This window comes from Anolis sagrei, chromosome 2 (genome assembly GCF_037176765.1).
Source record: "Anolis sagrei isolate rAnoSag1 chromosome 2, rAnoSag1.mat, whole genome shotgun sequence".
In the NCBI taxonomy this organism is placed as follows: Eukaryota; Metazoa; Chordata; class Lepidosauria; order Squamata; family Dactyloidae; genus Anolis; species Anolis sagrei.
Window position 1 is genome coordinate 119271212 of NC_090022.1, and position 15706 is coordinate 119286917.

At 42.8% G+C, this 15706-nt stretch overlaps 2 protein-coding genes across 2 annotated transcripts in view; one reads left to right on the forward strand and one right to left on the reverse strand.

The window, feature by feature from the left end:
• SPHK1 (sphingosine kinase 1) overlaps positions 1–5766 on the forward strand; it is a 47043-nt gene extending 41277 nt beyond the window's left edge. Inside the window, exon 5 of the mRNA XM_060764612.2 lies at positions 1774–5766. Coding sequence (XP_060620595.2) covers positions 1774–2584 — 811 coding nt within the window. The 3' untranslated portion in view covers positions 2585–5766. The remainder of the gene's footprint in view (positions 1–1773) is intronic.
• Positions 5767–7126: 1360 nt separating this feature from the next.
• Positions 7127–15706, reverse strand: part of UBE2O (ubiquitin conjugating enzyme E2 O) — an 83303-nt gene continuing 74723 nt past the window's right edge. The window contains exons 17-19 of the mRNA XM_060764607.2: positions 15028–15231; positions 11281–11338; positions 7127–10423 (exon numbers count right to left, since the gene is read on the reverse strand). Coding sequence (XP_060620590.2) covers positions 9687–10423; positions 11281–11338; positions 15028–15231 — 999 coding nt within the window. The 3' untranslated portion in view covers positions 7127–9686. The remainder of the gene's footprint in view (positions 10424–11280; positions 11339–15027; positions 15232–15706) is intronic.

Below are 15706 nucleotides of genomic sequence, written 5' to 3' on the forward strand. Positions count from 1 at the left end.
GTTCTAGCATTGAAGGTCTTCTTTACTCATCAGTAATATGAGTAATATGAGTAAATACAGTGGCGTAGTGGGTTAAACCCCTGTGCCGGCAGGACTGAAGACCGACAGGTCGCAAGTTCGAATTCGGAGAAAGGCAGATGAGCTCCCTCTATCAGGTCCAGCTCCTCATGCGGAAACATGAGAGAAGCCTCCCACAAGGATGATAAAAGCATCAAATCATCCAGGCATCCCCTGGGCAACTTCCTTGCAGACAGCCAATTCTCTCACACCAGAAGCGACTTGCAGTTTCTCAAGTCGCTCCTGACACGACAAAAAACCCCAAACAAACAGTAATATTGTGTCAGCATACCTGCTATAAAGGAATTAGAGGCTTATCAAGGCAGGGTGGACAAACAAATCCCACCGCTGCCACCAATATAGTAAAATTAAAGGTATATCGAGGCAGGGTGGACACCACGATCACACCTCTGCCCTTAGATATATAGCGTGGAACAAAAGGCTGAGCCTAAGTGACCGAAGTACTTGGTAGAAATATAGCTGCCACCACCTCAGAATTGCCGGCCTGAGGAACCAAAAAGGGTGTGATTGTATTTTAAATAAAAGAATGTTTGAGCTCCTGAACTTCAATGGCTGACTGGAGAGTAAAGAATGTGTTGAGAGAATGACTTTTGAGGGAAACGAATGGACTGAGGCGAACACCAGTTAAAAGTAAACTAATAAAGAGTTTATTTTAACTTGAGAATAACAACAACTCGTTGGAATGAGTGGTACAAAATCTTGATGCAGTTGCATTAACTTGGTTGCTTGAATCAAACAGTTCTCTCTGACAGAATAACTTTTATATCTGAGAATCTCTTTAAACCACTGTTCTACTATTAGACACAGTATTCACTGGGATGCAGACCCAAGACAAATGGCAATAAGGTATCTGTGAAACCTTTACAAGGCTCACTAAGGCACAACCCTCCTTTACTAGTTCTTCTAACTCAGTAAAGCTCTGGCTTCCTGCCTTCCCCTTATTCCAAAACCTTAGAGATTCTCTCAAAGTTCTCTCACTTCTGTCAGTTCCCTGCTCTAAAAATCCAACTCTCTCTGTCTCACTCCCAGACACTTCTCCCTGTCAGATAAGACAGCTCCCTTTCCCTCCATTCAGCTGACTCCACCCCTGATTGTTACACCCAATCAGGAGTCAGCCTGACTCCTCCTCCTTCTTTGCTCAACAACCAGGAGGCCAAACACTGCCATGCAGGCTTCGGCCTAGCCAGCTAAAAAGGTAGTTTTATTACACCTGCTACTCCCTACAGTCATGGCAATTTTTGTTTCTAATGGCCGCAGGCAGTCGGCTTGACAGAGTACCTGAATGGACAAGCTCACCTGAGAGGAAAGATGTTGTTGGGCAGGACTATAAATAAAAGGGTGGTATTGCAGTATGTGTCTTATCTACCAATTTTCTTATTCTTAAACTATTCCCAGCTGCATTTATAGATGGTCCACCTTCCATCTTGGTGGTCTTCACAAAACTCCCTGCTTAAAAGCCCCCCCCCCCTCCAAAGAAGAAACAATGTGTCTGCATGTGACCTATGCAGTATGAGTCAACTAGAGGAACCAGTTCCAGGATCATGCAGTCTGTGAGATTTCTGAGAGCATTGACAGTTCATTCACTTTATTATATTTTATCCCGCCACCCCTAACCCTTCCCAAATCTGTTTTCAACACTGATGTGTTTATGTCTTTTCATTTTGACATTTTTGGTCTTTCTTCTCTCCCACTCAGCAAGGGCAGCTTTGTCAAAGAAGATCTGCTAATGAACTGCACATTCTTTCTATGCAAAGGCCTGCATGCTCCTATGGACTTGGTGTCCCTACGCACAGCTTCAGGGAAGCGTCTCTTCTCCTTCCTTAGCTTTGGCTGGGGTTTCGTCTCCGATGTGGACATTGCCAGTGAAAGATACCGTAAACTAGGAAGTATTCGCTTCACTGTGGGCACATTCCAGCTTTTGGCCTGTTTCCAGGTTTACAAGGGCCGCGTTTCATACTTGCCAGTTGAAGAGCAAAACCCCTGCACAGACTCCTCGCTTCCTCCTGGAGCACAGAAGGACACATCAGCACAGGATGCAGCCCAGATGCTCTCCAACAACATCGTGTCCCCAGCTGTGCCTGCACACCCTGGTCAGGACTCTGTACTTGAGGACTCCCTGTTGGTACCTTTGGAGCAACCGGTTCCTCAGCACTGGACTGTAGCACCTCAGGAGGAGTTTGTCTCCATCGTAGCTATCTTTCAGTCGCACCTGGGAGCAGACCTCCTTCTGGCTCCTTCAGCCAAGCTGTATGATGATGCAATCCACCTTTTCTATTTGACTGCTGGGGTCTCCAGGATGGCCATGATCAAATTCTTCATGGCCATGGACAAAGGGACACACCTGTCTTTCAACAACCCCCACCTTCACTATGTGCCTGTGAAAGCCTTTCGGGTAGAGCCCTTTGAGCCCAAGGGCGTCATGACAGTGGATGGTGAAGTGTTGGCATGTGAACCTGTACAAGGCCAAATTCATAGACGGCTGGCGCGTATCATCACAGGCTCCTGAGTGACCTGAAGCCTTTGGAGAAAGTAGCAATAATTCTGGGCACAACGGACTCGTGTAAGCATGGAGCAGGATGGGGAGATTTCACTGGTGCTCTACCTGATCAAGAAAACGTCAACTGATCATTCTCAGGGTGAACTGGGCTTTAGATCAGCTACTTAGTAATTACAATAAGAACACCTATTTTGTGTTGGCAGACTGTGTTCTCTCTCCAATGCTGTGCAGCAGTAAAGTCCGCTTTACAGTCTTCCTGCTCTGCATAGCCCTAGAGGGAGAAAAAGTAGGTCTCCAAATTAAACCAAAGCCAGCTCCACTGCAAAGCTGTTTTGCCCTTCATCCCAAGATCAAACCCTTCATACCAAGCAGCTGAAGCAGAGGGCATGACATCATCTTAATGCAGTGTCTGGATAAAAATGGCTCAGTCTCATGCCACTTTTGGGACCACTTTCAGCCTCTCATTTTGTAGGGTTTTTTAATTATAAAAAATACTAAAGTTGTATGTAGTGATAAATTATATTCTTATGGAGAGATTAAATAAAGATGCAGCTTCTTCAAAAAAGCAAACAAGCCGTGAAAGAAAACAAAAATTGATTTCAGTTCAGAGTGGTGCCAACAACTCTGGTGTTTGTTAAGACTGAGGCTGCCTCTTTTCTCTTCAAAGAACAAGTAGCTTCTGCGATGGGTGTATATTATGTTGCCTTCCAGATATATTGGGCTGCAGCTCTTGCCTGCCCGACCTCACACCGCTGATGTGAATGCTCGGCTTTTCAGTCTGGCAACATCTGGTGGACTCCACAATCCCCACTCTTGTCTTAGGATGCCATTCAGTCCACATGTCTCCTCCCACTGCAGCTATCATATCCTAATTGATACCTTACCCTTTTGACTTTCTCACATAAGGGTTTCATTAGCAAACGGAGTAGTTGATTGGTTACTTTTAATCCAGAAAATGAGAAGATGGGTGTACATACTCTCCAGCAATTACATACCTCCAATTTGTTTTAAAGTGGCCACTTACATATGTTTGGATTCCTTGACTGCCCTAGGGGACAAGTCAACATCTGCAGCATCTATAGCCTCTACCAATGACAGTGCAAGGTAACCGATCTGACAGCTTGCCAGCACTGCCAAAAATGGTGGGAAGGAATTATGGCAGTCTTACCACATTTGCCTTGTGCTTGGAAAATATACACTCTGAAATTTGCCCAACAGTCTTGTAAAAAATGATGCAGTTTGTTAGGGGACACAACTTTAGCCCCAACCAAGGTGCACACCAAGATTTTGTGTAACACATCCAATATTAGCCTAAAGGTGGGGGAGGTTAAAAAGTAATTTGCTCAGATTTTTTTTAGTTCAGAAAACAAAAGCTTCAGCAATAAAGCTGTTTTCATTTTTAAAGCCACCCAACATGGCCACAGCATTTATTGATAGCCTTTCAAAAACACTTATGAGTAGATTTTACATGTATGTAAAGTGGATTAAGGGAATGTGATAACTTCAGCTAATATTTTGATGACATGGATGTGAGGACTACCAACTTTTTTATGTCACTGCCTCCCAACACATTAGTGGGCTTTTGGGGAAAGGAAAGGATTCACTTGCAGGGCTATGAGGATTGCTAGCAGCAGGGTTTTCAAAAGTCCAAGGGCTGCAGCCTTCCTATTCGTAGTGAAACACAGACCTCCTCACATAGTAGCATGTTCTGCAAGAGGATGAAATAGGCACTTTCACAGTGCACAGTAAAGTTTGGGCTGCCAGCTCTTAAGTGTCAGGACCAAATTGATGACATTGATACAGAGAAATACTGTTTTCCTACCGTGAGAACCAGATGTGAGTTTAAGAAGACTGCCACATTACTTTGTTTTCATTCTACCACTAGCTTTATACTCTCATTTTGTACAGAGATTAAGCTGTATGTATAGTATACACACAATGGATTTTGAGTTGCAATTTACTAAGGACCAGCACTTGCTTTTGACTGCATATAGAAAGTCTTCAAGAGGGTTATAAAAGTGGTGAGATTTCTCATATGGCTCGTACATGCCCCGTAAAGTATGAGCTAACTAGACTTGTTCTTGACAACAGCATTGCCCATAAAATACATACTACAGAAGCCTTTTGGTCTGGTATGTTAAAATTAGTGGAGACTGGTGCCCTTAAAGTGATGGTCCAAGCCTGGAAGCCTGTGCAACATATGTAACACAAATTGGTAGGAACCTAGGAGCATGCCTCCAAAAAGAACTCTATAGGCAGTGATACATGGAAGTGGTGATGTGGAGTCCAGATGTGCCTTTCAGTGCATGTAAAAATAAAAATGTAAAAACTACAAGACAGAATGGGGGATGGGGGCCAGTGGCACCTTAACTGACTCATCACAGGATGTGCAAGTGCCTTCAAGTGTCCTGTCAATTTATGCTAGCCCTATAATTTCAAAAGGTTCTCCTTGGGAAGGAATACTCAAGGGTGGTCTGACCAGTTCCTTCCTCTGAAAATACAACCTACAGTACCTATTTTTGTTGGTGGTCTCATCCAAGTATTAACAAGAGCTGATTCTGCTTAGCCTCCAAGATCAGACGGGATCTGGTGCCCTTAGGGTTTTTAGACTGCTCAAGGCACGACTTTTCATCAATTTTAGTCCACTTTTGGTTTTTAAGTACAGTACACAGCTGTGAAGGTGGGATCAGAATGTAAATGATATAGAAAGATGCAAATTGTGATACTGGCCGCAAACCTTCACATCTATTTAACAAAGAAAGAGACACACACAGATTGGTGGAGCTCTCAGATGTATGCTTCCTGAAGGATACCAGAAAATAGGGGAATGGATGGCCCTCACACCCCCTATTGCTCACAACCCAAAAAGCCAACTGGCAAAATGATGTGAATTGTGGTACAGCTGCACCTGGAGCATCACTGCCCTTTCAACATGAGACTCTCACCCTACCTCCCTTTTTATTGTGTTGTGAAGGACACCCTCATTTATCCCTGGAAAGGCAAACAAACATGGGGAGTCAGACTATTTTTTTTCTAGGGGCTTTTTGAAAGAAGTGTCAGCTGAGAGTGAAGCAGTTGTTTTCTAAAGAATGAGACGATCACATGAGAACTTTAAAGTGATTCATATCACAAAGTGTTGAGTTGCAAGAGGAAGAGAGCAATCCAATTGGCTTATTTGGTTCTTTTTTTTTTTTTTTTAAAGACTAATTCCAGACTACTGATAAGGGGATATGTTTGTGTCTAGTTTGTAGCATTGGAAACTCAGGATTGAAATGTTTCTCCATAGCTATTTAACATCTGCAAGAGATCAAAATTGGGAGGCAGTTGGCCTTAATTTCCTTCCTGTTCCATCCTTTTAACATCCTTCTATGCTGCTATATAATCCACATTATCTGCTTTGAACTGGATTATAAATCTACACTGCCATAGAATCCAGTTCAAATCAGATAATCTGGATTTTACAGGCAGTGCAGAAGGGGCCTAAGAGACCAGGAATAAGACAATTTAACATGTGCAACCCATCTCCATGACCTGGTTTAATTCCAGTTAGAAATGTTGAATGTAGTCAGCTCTTTTTATCCATGGATTTTGCATCCACAAAGTCAATCATCCATGGCTTGAAAAATATGAAAACAAATTCCAGAGGTAAACCATGATTTTGCCATTTTATGTCAGGGACTCAGTTTTTCTACACCACTGCATATTATGGGAATTGAGCATCCATAAATGTTGGTATCCATGTGTGAACGAAACCCCTACAGACACTAAGGGCCCACTCGACAATCACAGAGAATCTCACCTTGTACCGCAATTAACAGCAGCTGTACCACAATTAACAGTATTTAACAAGCTGATTCAGGTCCCATAAACTTTTACTCTGTTCTATTTCAGGTTATTTAAGGTTAGGGGAAAGAAGCTGGATTTGAGTGTGTCAAAGCCATAAAGTCACATGTTAGGACATACCACTGTGCTGAAGGGGCAGTATTTTAACATTCCTACTGTTGGTTTCCTAGAAACCTTAGATTCTTGCAGATTCAAAGAGCTGAGGTGTGAGCATGGCATGATCATGATCCAAGAGGCATGATCATTATACATTTATAGAATTTATATGGATTAAGAAACTGTCCCATGCTTCCTTGGGAAAACTTCATTATGAGAGGAGGCAGGAGGATACACAAACTAGTCAACGAACACTGCAGCTAAGAGGAGCCCAATTAACCCAGACTCTGCCTCAGTCACCAAATAGTGGCAAATGGGCGCAACACTGAAATTGATAGGTCACAGGGACAACTGAAAAACTTGGTACATGTAAAGGTATCAAGGAAGAGATGACAAGGGGAAAGCCTCCCTGTTGTGGGAGAGGGGTGGCTGTTCACAAACGATAGGGGTGATTGATAGCCAGAGAAGGCCTGCCATAACTGGGTGAGGAATGGAACTGTCTGCAGCTCCTCAAACCAACCAACCTCCCTCCAGCAACATATACATATTGAGTCTCAAGATGGAAGGAGAATGTGAAAACCCATCAAAGCTATTGACAGCATCAAAACAGAATGGCAAGCCACTTTCTCTCCTTTATTACTACATCTTAATTAGCCAAACAAAATTTGCAAGTAAAAAAAAAGATCACACAATATCTTTATACATATATTGTAAGCAACCAAGCATTCACAGCTGCAAAAGTAACACACCTCTAAGCATTGCCCCAATATAACAGCTCCATCAGTTTTAAATACTGTACAGAATCAAGGCTAGAAATGTATTTTTGTAATAATTTCTTTCCCCTTCCCACCCCAGCACTGAACAGATAGAGATTTTAATTTATACATCACAATCATGTAGCCCATCTCAAGACTAACAATATGCCTCATGCTTTGGCTTTTCGGTGTGTGTTTAAGCAGTTTTTTGTCTCCTTGAAATTCTCTTCACTCTTTATTACATACATACACCAACAAAAAAAAAAAACTTACATAGCTGCAGTGTGCTCACCAGCAACTGCATAATTAGAGCTTCACATTATCCAAAAGCTTATCAGGGAGAAAATGTAAACTTCTGTGCATGCCTCTGTTAAGGGCTGACAGCAAAAGATATATGGTCAGTGCTTATTGATGCAAAAGGTAGGTCCCTAGGAGGACAAGGAGAAAGCAAGATCTTCATGTGACACAATACTTCCTTCCATGAAATCAGGCAAAGCTCGCAGTTGTGCTCACGAAAAAGCAAGGACCTCCTGTAGACAACTCCTTGCTGACAAGAGCACTACAGCTCCTGACTTGCTAATCTATTCAAAATGGGAATGTAGTCATCGCTCAGAACTGGACAGATTGCTATGTGATGGTTAGCTTGGGAAAGCAAGATTGCTTTTTCAATGTGTCAACATCTCAATGAAATATTCCTCTCTCAAGATGAGATGGGGAGCCATAGCCACATCTCTATAAGGAATGGGGCGACACCCAGCTCTCCGTGCTGTCTGCCTTTCAACAAAATCTATTGTGACAAGGGCACACAGACCAGAATCCCTCTGCCAAATTCCTTTCTTGCATCAACCTGATTCTTCTGATCCTTCTTGCATCAACCTTGGAAAAATATAACTAGTCTGGCTTCTCTTATGACCCATGATTGACTTGGCCAAAACAGCCTGTAGACTGTAGCCTTCCAAATAGACAGACTCTACTAATCATGATCCACATTATTACTAAGATAAACTAGCTCATTAATATCCAATCAAACACCATCTTCCTTCTCCACATCTCCAACTAGACTGTTCCACTAGAAGGATGGGAGTTTGCTATTAGTGCATTAACAAAGAATGGGGGAATACAAGGGTGACTAACTGTGATGCCATGCAAATATGGAGGGGCAGGAGATACTGGATGAAGAGCAGATGACTTTCCTGTCTAGGATGCAAGAGCAGGAACGCACCAGCAACTGTGGCTCACCCGAAGTACATGGTTCTCTGCCATAGTCGCATGGGTTGTGTCACATGGAAACACCTAGGGGGAGTTACATACATGGAAAAATAACTGGCTCACAATAAAAGCTGTGATTTGACTTAAAAGATGTGGTGCTAAAGAGGCCCACTAATTGTATCAGAGTGTAGGCTTGACAGTGAGTCAGACAGGGCTGCCACTTTGTGAACACGCTAGTGAAAACTGAAACTGAAAAAAGCCCAATTTGAGTTGCACCATGCAATTATTTTGAGTGTCATCCTGAGGTACTCTGGTGTACATAGTCAAGCTGGTAGCAGAGTGTTCATGTATTTGGGAGAGTAGTGGGCTAGGATATATGCACTATTCCCCTTCAAGGCAAAGTGGAAAGAGATACACTCTCCAGAAGAAACTATATAATTAAGACAGATAGCAGGTGATCGCCAGAAGCCAAAAAGAAGATTCTGAGTGTAGGCCCTATCTAGCACAGCTTACATTTCTGCCTCAATGTAGCTTATTGAGGGATTTCACCACCAGGGAAAACAAATATATCCACTAATTTGTGGCTCTTTTCTGGTAAGTCCAAGCTACACTGTGCTGAGGTTTTCTGGAGAATTTATCCCCTGAATTCACCCAGATGTGGCACACAGAAAACACCCCCAATTAGGAATGGATACAGAGCTGAAACGTGGGCTATTCAGTGCTTACTAACAGACAGGCTTTAGTGAAGTCAGGTCAGAAGTTTGATGAAATGTGCAGGATTGTGTCTTCCTCACTGATATAAACCAGAGATCTTCCAGCATTCCCCATCATCATTGCCATCACCATCATTCATAGCACCCAAGAAGAACAGCAGTTGAGAGGATCTGCTTCCAGCTTTCTATGAGCTCTGGAATGGAAAGGCTACCTTTGCATTGTCAAGTTCAAATGGGGAACAAGATGTACACATGGGTTGGTGGTGGGTGGCTACAGTGTTGCTTAATCATCCTGTGCGTCTGGAAAGGCGGAGGGGAGAGGGGAGAGCCAGTCTAAAAATGACTTAAAGGAGCTTCTGCTTTCTCTATAACAAACCAGGCCAAGGAGGAATGGATGCAGTGAGTCAGTCTATTTATTGTTAACAATGTTTGCTAGCTCCGTCCTCCCTGTTTCCCCTTCTTTTCTGTGCATCTGTCTGTTCCTAACCTGATGTTTTATTTGTCTTCTGTCCACTCTGGGATGTTGGCCTCTACCAAGACAGCTCGGTACTGCTGCAAGACACCACGGATGCTCTTAATAAACCCCTTGGACAACGGGAAGAGGGGGAACCCAATGTCGGGGTAGCCACTCCTCTCAGGTAGAAAGCTCCTATAGCTCTTTCTCCTTTTCTTTGGTTTCACACTAGGCTGAGTGGCAGAGTCTTGAATCGCTTTACCCTCATCCGTTAGGTCTCTGGAGAAGTGTGCTGCTCTGGCCTGGCCCAGGCTCTCAGAGTCTGAATACTGATGGATGTCACTGGTGGCCAGTGTTGACATGCCGCACCCAGAGTCTTCCAGTTCCTCCTTGCCATCAGAGAGCTGGATAGGCCCTGCCGCTGCAGCAGCCCCTAACTCTTGCTCTCCCAACGGCCCCGTACTGTCTACGGGGCTCTCAGCCAGAACACCACATGCTGGATGTACAAAGGCATGATCGTGACTCCTTTCCACCAGCTCATTTGTTTCCACCCAGGACTCAATGCGGTGGACGAGGCGCCAGCCGTTGCAACAGAAATGCTCATAGATTTCCTGCTCAAAGACCTCTACCGGCTTGCGGAGCAGCTGCATCATTGACTGCACCACCCGGATCAAAGCCATCTCATTGTAGCATCGGCTGTTCTCATAGCCCTCTTGCAAGCCTCGGTCACTGTCAAAACCAGCCTCATTGTAATAAGGTTCGTTGACAAGGATAAGTCCTGATGATAAGAAAATAGGAGAAGGGGAAGAAAAAGAGGAAACTGAGAAAATAAAGTATTTAGAGGAGTGAAAGTGTACATGGAAATAGACATACTCTGATAGGGCCTACCTCAGCTGGAGAAGAGGCCGAGAAGCAATTCAATATACAAACAGAACTGAAGCATTGCTTACAATTCCAGGGAGACAATTCTGAAATAATTACAACTTTGGAAAGGTGGGTGTTTTGATAGACTGAAGAGCTGGCACTTTGGAGCCAACACAAATCATATTTAAGGCAGTATTATCCCTCAAATTTTTGGATCAACACTTACTGAAGCCAAGCCAAACTCCTAATTATGCACAATTCTCCAAGTGTGTCGTAATACAAATATTTGAAAAAAATCATGCATTAAGACCCTGCCCCTAGGTGATTTTTCTGGCAATGTTTGAACAAAAAACCTCGGCAGAAACTATTTCACAAGCACATGTAAAGTAGTCTTGTAATCCTTTGGGCATCAAGACAAACATTGCCTCCACAAAAAGAACTATTACTGTAGACAATTCAGCTTGGCCCTTGAAATTACAGACTGGGGTGCATTGTCATAAATAATTACTGTTCCTTGCATGCGTGCGTGGGTTGCACATGTGCCGAAAAGGGCAGAGAGAAAAAATGTATAGAAACTAAAATGTACTGGTTAGCTTTCAAAGGCTAACTCAAAGGCTAGTTGCAATTCTTTCTGTAGGTTGGCAGTTCTCAATGACATGACAGAGTTAATGAATACTAGTGCCTACCAATACTGGGCAAGGAGTTAAGTCGCCAAAACAGGAGAATGTGATTTTGCCTGTTCTGAAAATCTAAAGGTTTAATATAATTTACCTTGGATTGAGATGAGCACCTGCAGAAGGCTGGATTTACTTGTCCACCTCTCTGTGCCCTAGAAGAGAGAGATTATTAACATGAACAGGTTAAGTCCAATATGTTTCTACAAGACCTAAAACAGAATGAGCATAAGTTGTAAATCTTCACAAACCAGCTGAACATCTTGCTTTAGAGTATATGAGAAAGAAATGGATTCCTCTGGCATTTGGGCTTTTGAGTATTGTGCAAATATCACTCTTGAATTGGAACTGCAAAGCCAGGGCTTAAACACTGGCTATACTGGCTTGGCTCAATAAATGTGGCTAATCAAGTCCTGGCACAGTCTGGCACTGCAAGAGCTCTGTAATGAGCCCACAACCATCGGTATGTCATGTTACGATTGCCACCACCTTTTCTCTAACCGTTTGCAAAGAATCCTGCAGACAACTGGTCTGGCATGTTTGATGGGCAGTCCAATGGGAAACACCCAGTTTTGTCAACAACCAATATTCCCATTTGAAGTGTGCTTTGTGCAATGGCTCTTGACCTTTGCCCTCTCGACAGTGGACCTTTAATTCCAAGAAGCCCAGGCAACAAGGCCAGTGGCTAAGGATTTTGGGAGTGAAAGATCAACACATCTGGAAGGGACGTAGGTTGCGAATTATAAAGACAGTGGTTCTTAACCATGCACTAAGGCAGTCTATGTCTGGTGATATTATGATGCTGGCAGTCAAAGCTGATGTATATGTACTGTAAATGAGTTGAAAACAGTCTGCCTATTGTTTACTCACCAGAAAAACCAAAGTCCCTCAGGCATTGCTGCAAAACAGTGTCCCTAATTCAACTAGTCCTGTGTTAAAACACTGGATTCCTTGGTTCATGATATAGCCTGGGTAGACTGATAAAAGGAGTTATCTGTAACAGTACAGCTAATCCAAATCCCTACAGTGAGATCTTCGACTTGCCACTGTCAGCACAGCTTGAACTAGAATGCAAATCATCTGAACAACTCTTTCTTTCTTTCTTTCTTTCTTTCTTTCTTTTGGGGGGGGGGGGTGTGTTCTGTGCTTTTGATGTTCCTTTCTGTTTGTCATTTATTAGCATGGAACAAAATTCTAACAGTAGTTCTTTAACTAGCTGTCTTTTAAATTTCTTTGCAAAGCAAAGTGTTTTGTCTGCCCTTGGTTCTGATTCAAGACCCATTCAGACATAGGTTGGAAATCTGGGTTGTGGGGGAAAGAGACTCCCACTAGATCCTTTCCCCACTGATTCCCTTCACAGCTATCAATAATGGTTGCAAAGACATTGGGTAACAGCAGTGCAGTGATTTAACTCTTGGCCAAACATTCACTATCTTCCTCCCCCAAGAACACCTTCCAAATCAGCTTCCAAGAAATGTGTGTCCACTGTAGCACTGCCTCTAGCAATGAAAGCACAGTAAAGTCCTAAAGGCAATGCATGTTCCATCCCAGGTACTGTTTAGAAATAAAGCATGTCAAATTAGCTGCTGGTTACGCAGCATGACAATGTTATAGGTGGTACTTTTCCTCCTGTGGGACATAGCATAATATGTGTATACGTTTGTTGTTGTGTGCCTTCAAGTCATTTCCAACATGTGGCTATCCTAAAGCGAAATTATCAAGGCAAATCTTGACAAAAATTGGTCAGAGGGGGCCTTCTTCTGAGGCTGAGAATAGGTGGCTTGCCCAAGGTCACTTAGTGGGTTTCCATCGCTGATTGGGGATTTAAACCGTTGTCTCCAGGATCATAGTCCAATACTCATACCACTACACCACAATGGTCTGCTTCCCCCATATTATATTAAAGACTCCGTGTGATAGGCATGCGGATATCAAGCACTGTAGCAAAACTGGCTATGACTATGAAGCTCATGGCATGATTGAGGGAGGATTGCAAGGAATAAATTACAATGCTAGCCATAAGATTCTTGCACTAAATGATATGGTTATATAAGTTGCAGTGTATACTGCCTACTGATAAACACATTAAGGCCAATCCTGCTTTAGAATTAGATCTAGCCATAACTATCATAGAAAACAACCTCTTTAAAGCACAAGAAGCTGGTAGTGTGAGAAAGATGGCTTCTTGTCCCACCATTTTAGGATGAGTGCCCCTCTCAGACTGGTTAGTTAACAGATTTCTGACGTCAAGGTTAACTCAAGCAAAAATATCACAGTACCATTACTGGTCAAGTTCTACTGAGAAAGAACTCTGAAATAATGCATAAAAGAAATGAAACATTTCTGACTTGCTTCACTTGCCACTTCCCTGTGAAGTATAACAAGTGATGCCCAACAACAAATGATTGTTGGCACCATCTAGCTACAAAAAAGGTATTTCTTCTGAGATTTCTGCCTGGACTGTGGAAATACTGTATATACTTGAGTATAAGCCTAGCTTTTCAGCACATTTTTCATGCTGAAAAAGCCTCCCTCGGCTTATACTCGAGTGAGGGTCCTGGCGGGAAGGCGTGGGGTTGAAAGAAGCCCTTTGTAAGCTTTTAACAGCTGAGTGCCTCCAGCAATCTAGCTGGATCTCTATGCCGAGAGAGGAGGAGAGGAAGACACATGGCCTCTCCTCTTAGCACAGCAGTTGGGTTGCTGTGCCAAGAAGAGAAGAGAAGCTGTATACCTCAATTAATGTAATTTTATGGGTATCTATTTTTATTTTGAAACTAGCTGTCACCTGCCACACATTGCTGTGGCCCAGTCTGTGTATATGTCTTTTGTGTGTGTATATACGAGGGGTATTTTTTAAGCAAGGTCCGTTTTAACACTAGTAGTTCGCGCGCATACCGCAACGAGCGCGTGCGTCGTGTACCGGCATGCCTCAGGAACAACTGTGCTCAGTTTCCGCTCTGTAGCTAACCTGTACGGTTCTGTTCTGTGCTTTAAAAATGTTTAAGACTATCAACTCACCCGCCGCACGTGAGGTTCGTTCAGTGATACGGTCTTTGTCAGCAAGGAACCTGCCTGCTGCAGAAATTCATCGACAGATTTGTGAAGTGTATGGTGATACTGTTATGAGTGAAAGCAAAGTGCTTAAGTGGGTACGACAATTCAAAGATGGCTGTGACAACGTTCATGATGAGGACCGCTCTGGTCGCCCTTCTTTGATTACAGATGATTTGGTTATCGGAGCAGGCGGCAAGTTTTTATGAAGAGGGTATTTTAAAATTGGTTCAGAGGTATGATAAGTGTTTGAACAAACTTAGCAACTATGTCGAAAAATAGAGTGAAGTATATACTTTCTGAAAATAAATTTACTTTTTTGAAATAAACTTTCGTTGTGTACTTATGTTCCAACGGACATTACTTAAAAAATACCCCTCGTATTTGTGTATATGTGTATATATGTGTGTTTGCATATATATGTGTGGTTTTGCGCATGCGTTGTAATGTATTTTTTTTTTGGCTTTTAAAGTCTCTTCTGCTGTGTTTTTCAGTGTTTTTATGAGGGATGGTCACCTGTTTGCTTATACTCGAGTATATAAGGCACATCAATTCAAAGAAGTACTTCCAAAACAATAACAGTCATAGTACATCAGACATGATTTCTGAATGAAGTTGCATTTATTTACTCACTTACTATCCCATTTTTCAACCAACACATGGTTCAGAGTAGCATACATAAGATTATTTGTGAGTAGAAGGATGCAAAGCAATCATGTCTTAGATTATACTGTGGTATTTAGATGTGTCAGGACAATAAAAATATAGGCAGAAAATTCCAAAGCAACATTACCTTGCCTATCCATGTCCCCAGAAGACTAACGCAGACCTTTCCATTGTCATATAAGTTGGGGTTCAGGCGTCCACTGCATTGGGAGAGGTAACGGAAGAGAGGGGGGACAGCTGGGTATATGTTGGGGAGCTGGATGTCAAATAAGAAGAGGCCATCTTCATACGGTGTACGTGTGGGTCCTTTGACAAGTGCTGCAAAGAGGTCCTGGAAAAAGGTTAGAGCACATGTGGAAAGAGGTTACAGCCCATGGTCCGAATCCTGATCCTGTATTTTTCATGATTACACATCATGACTAGAACTGATGGGAGTTGGAAGGCTGCAGTTTGTTCTGCTTAGTCAGGGGAGTGCAATTTGAATTTAGACACAAGGCTTGTGGATATAATGTCTGACTTAAAATGTCCTTTAACCTTTCTCCAACCCCAGAGCCAAAAGTGCTGTTGGGTTGCAATTTCTATCATCCCCAGTACACATGAAGGATAATCAAAAGTGATGAGAGATGTTGTTCAATAACATCTGTGGACCAATTATAAAAAAAAATAATCCCTATTATTAGAAGTCAACTGACCACTATGTACAAAAACTGTGCCATCAAGTTGCTTTCAACTTCTGGTGGCCATGAGGCAAATCTATCATGAGGGTTTTTGGGCAATATTTGTGCAGAGGTGCCTGCCTTCCTTTG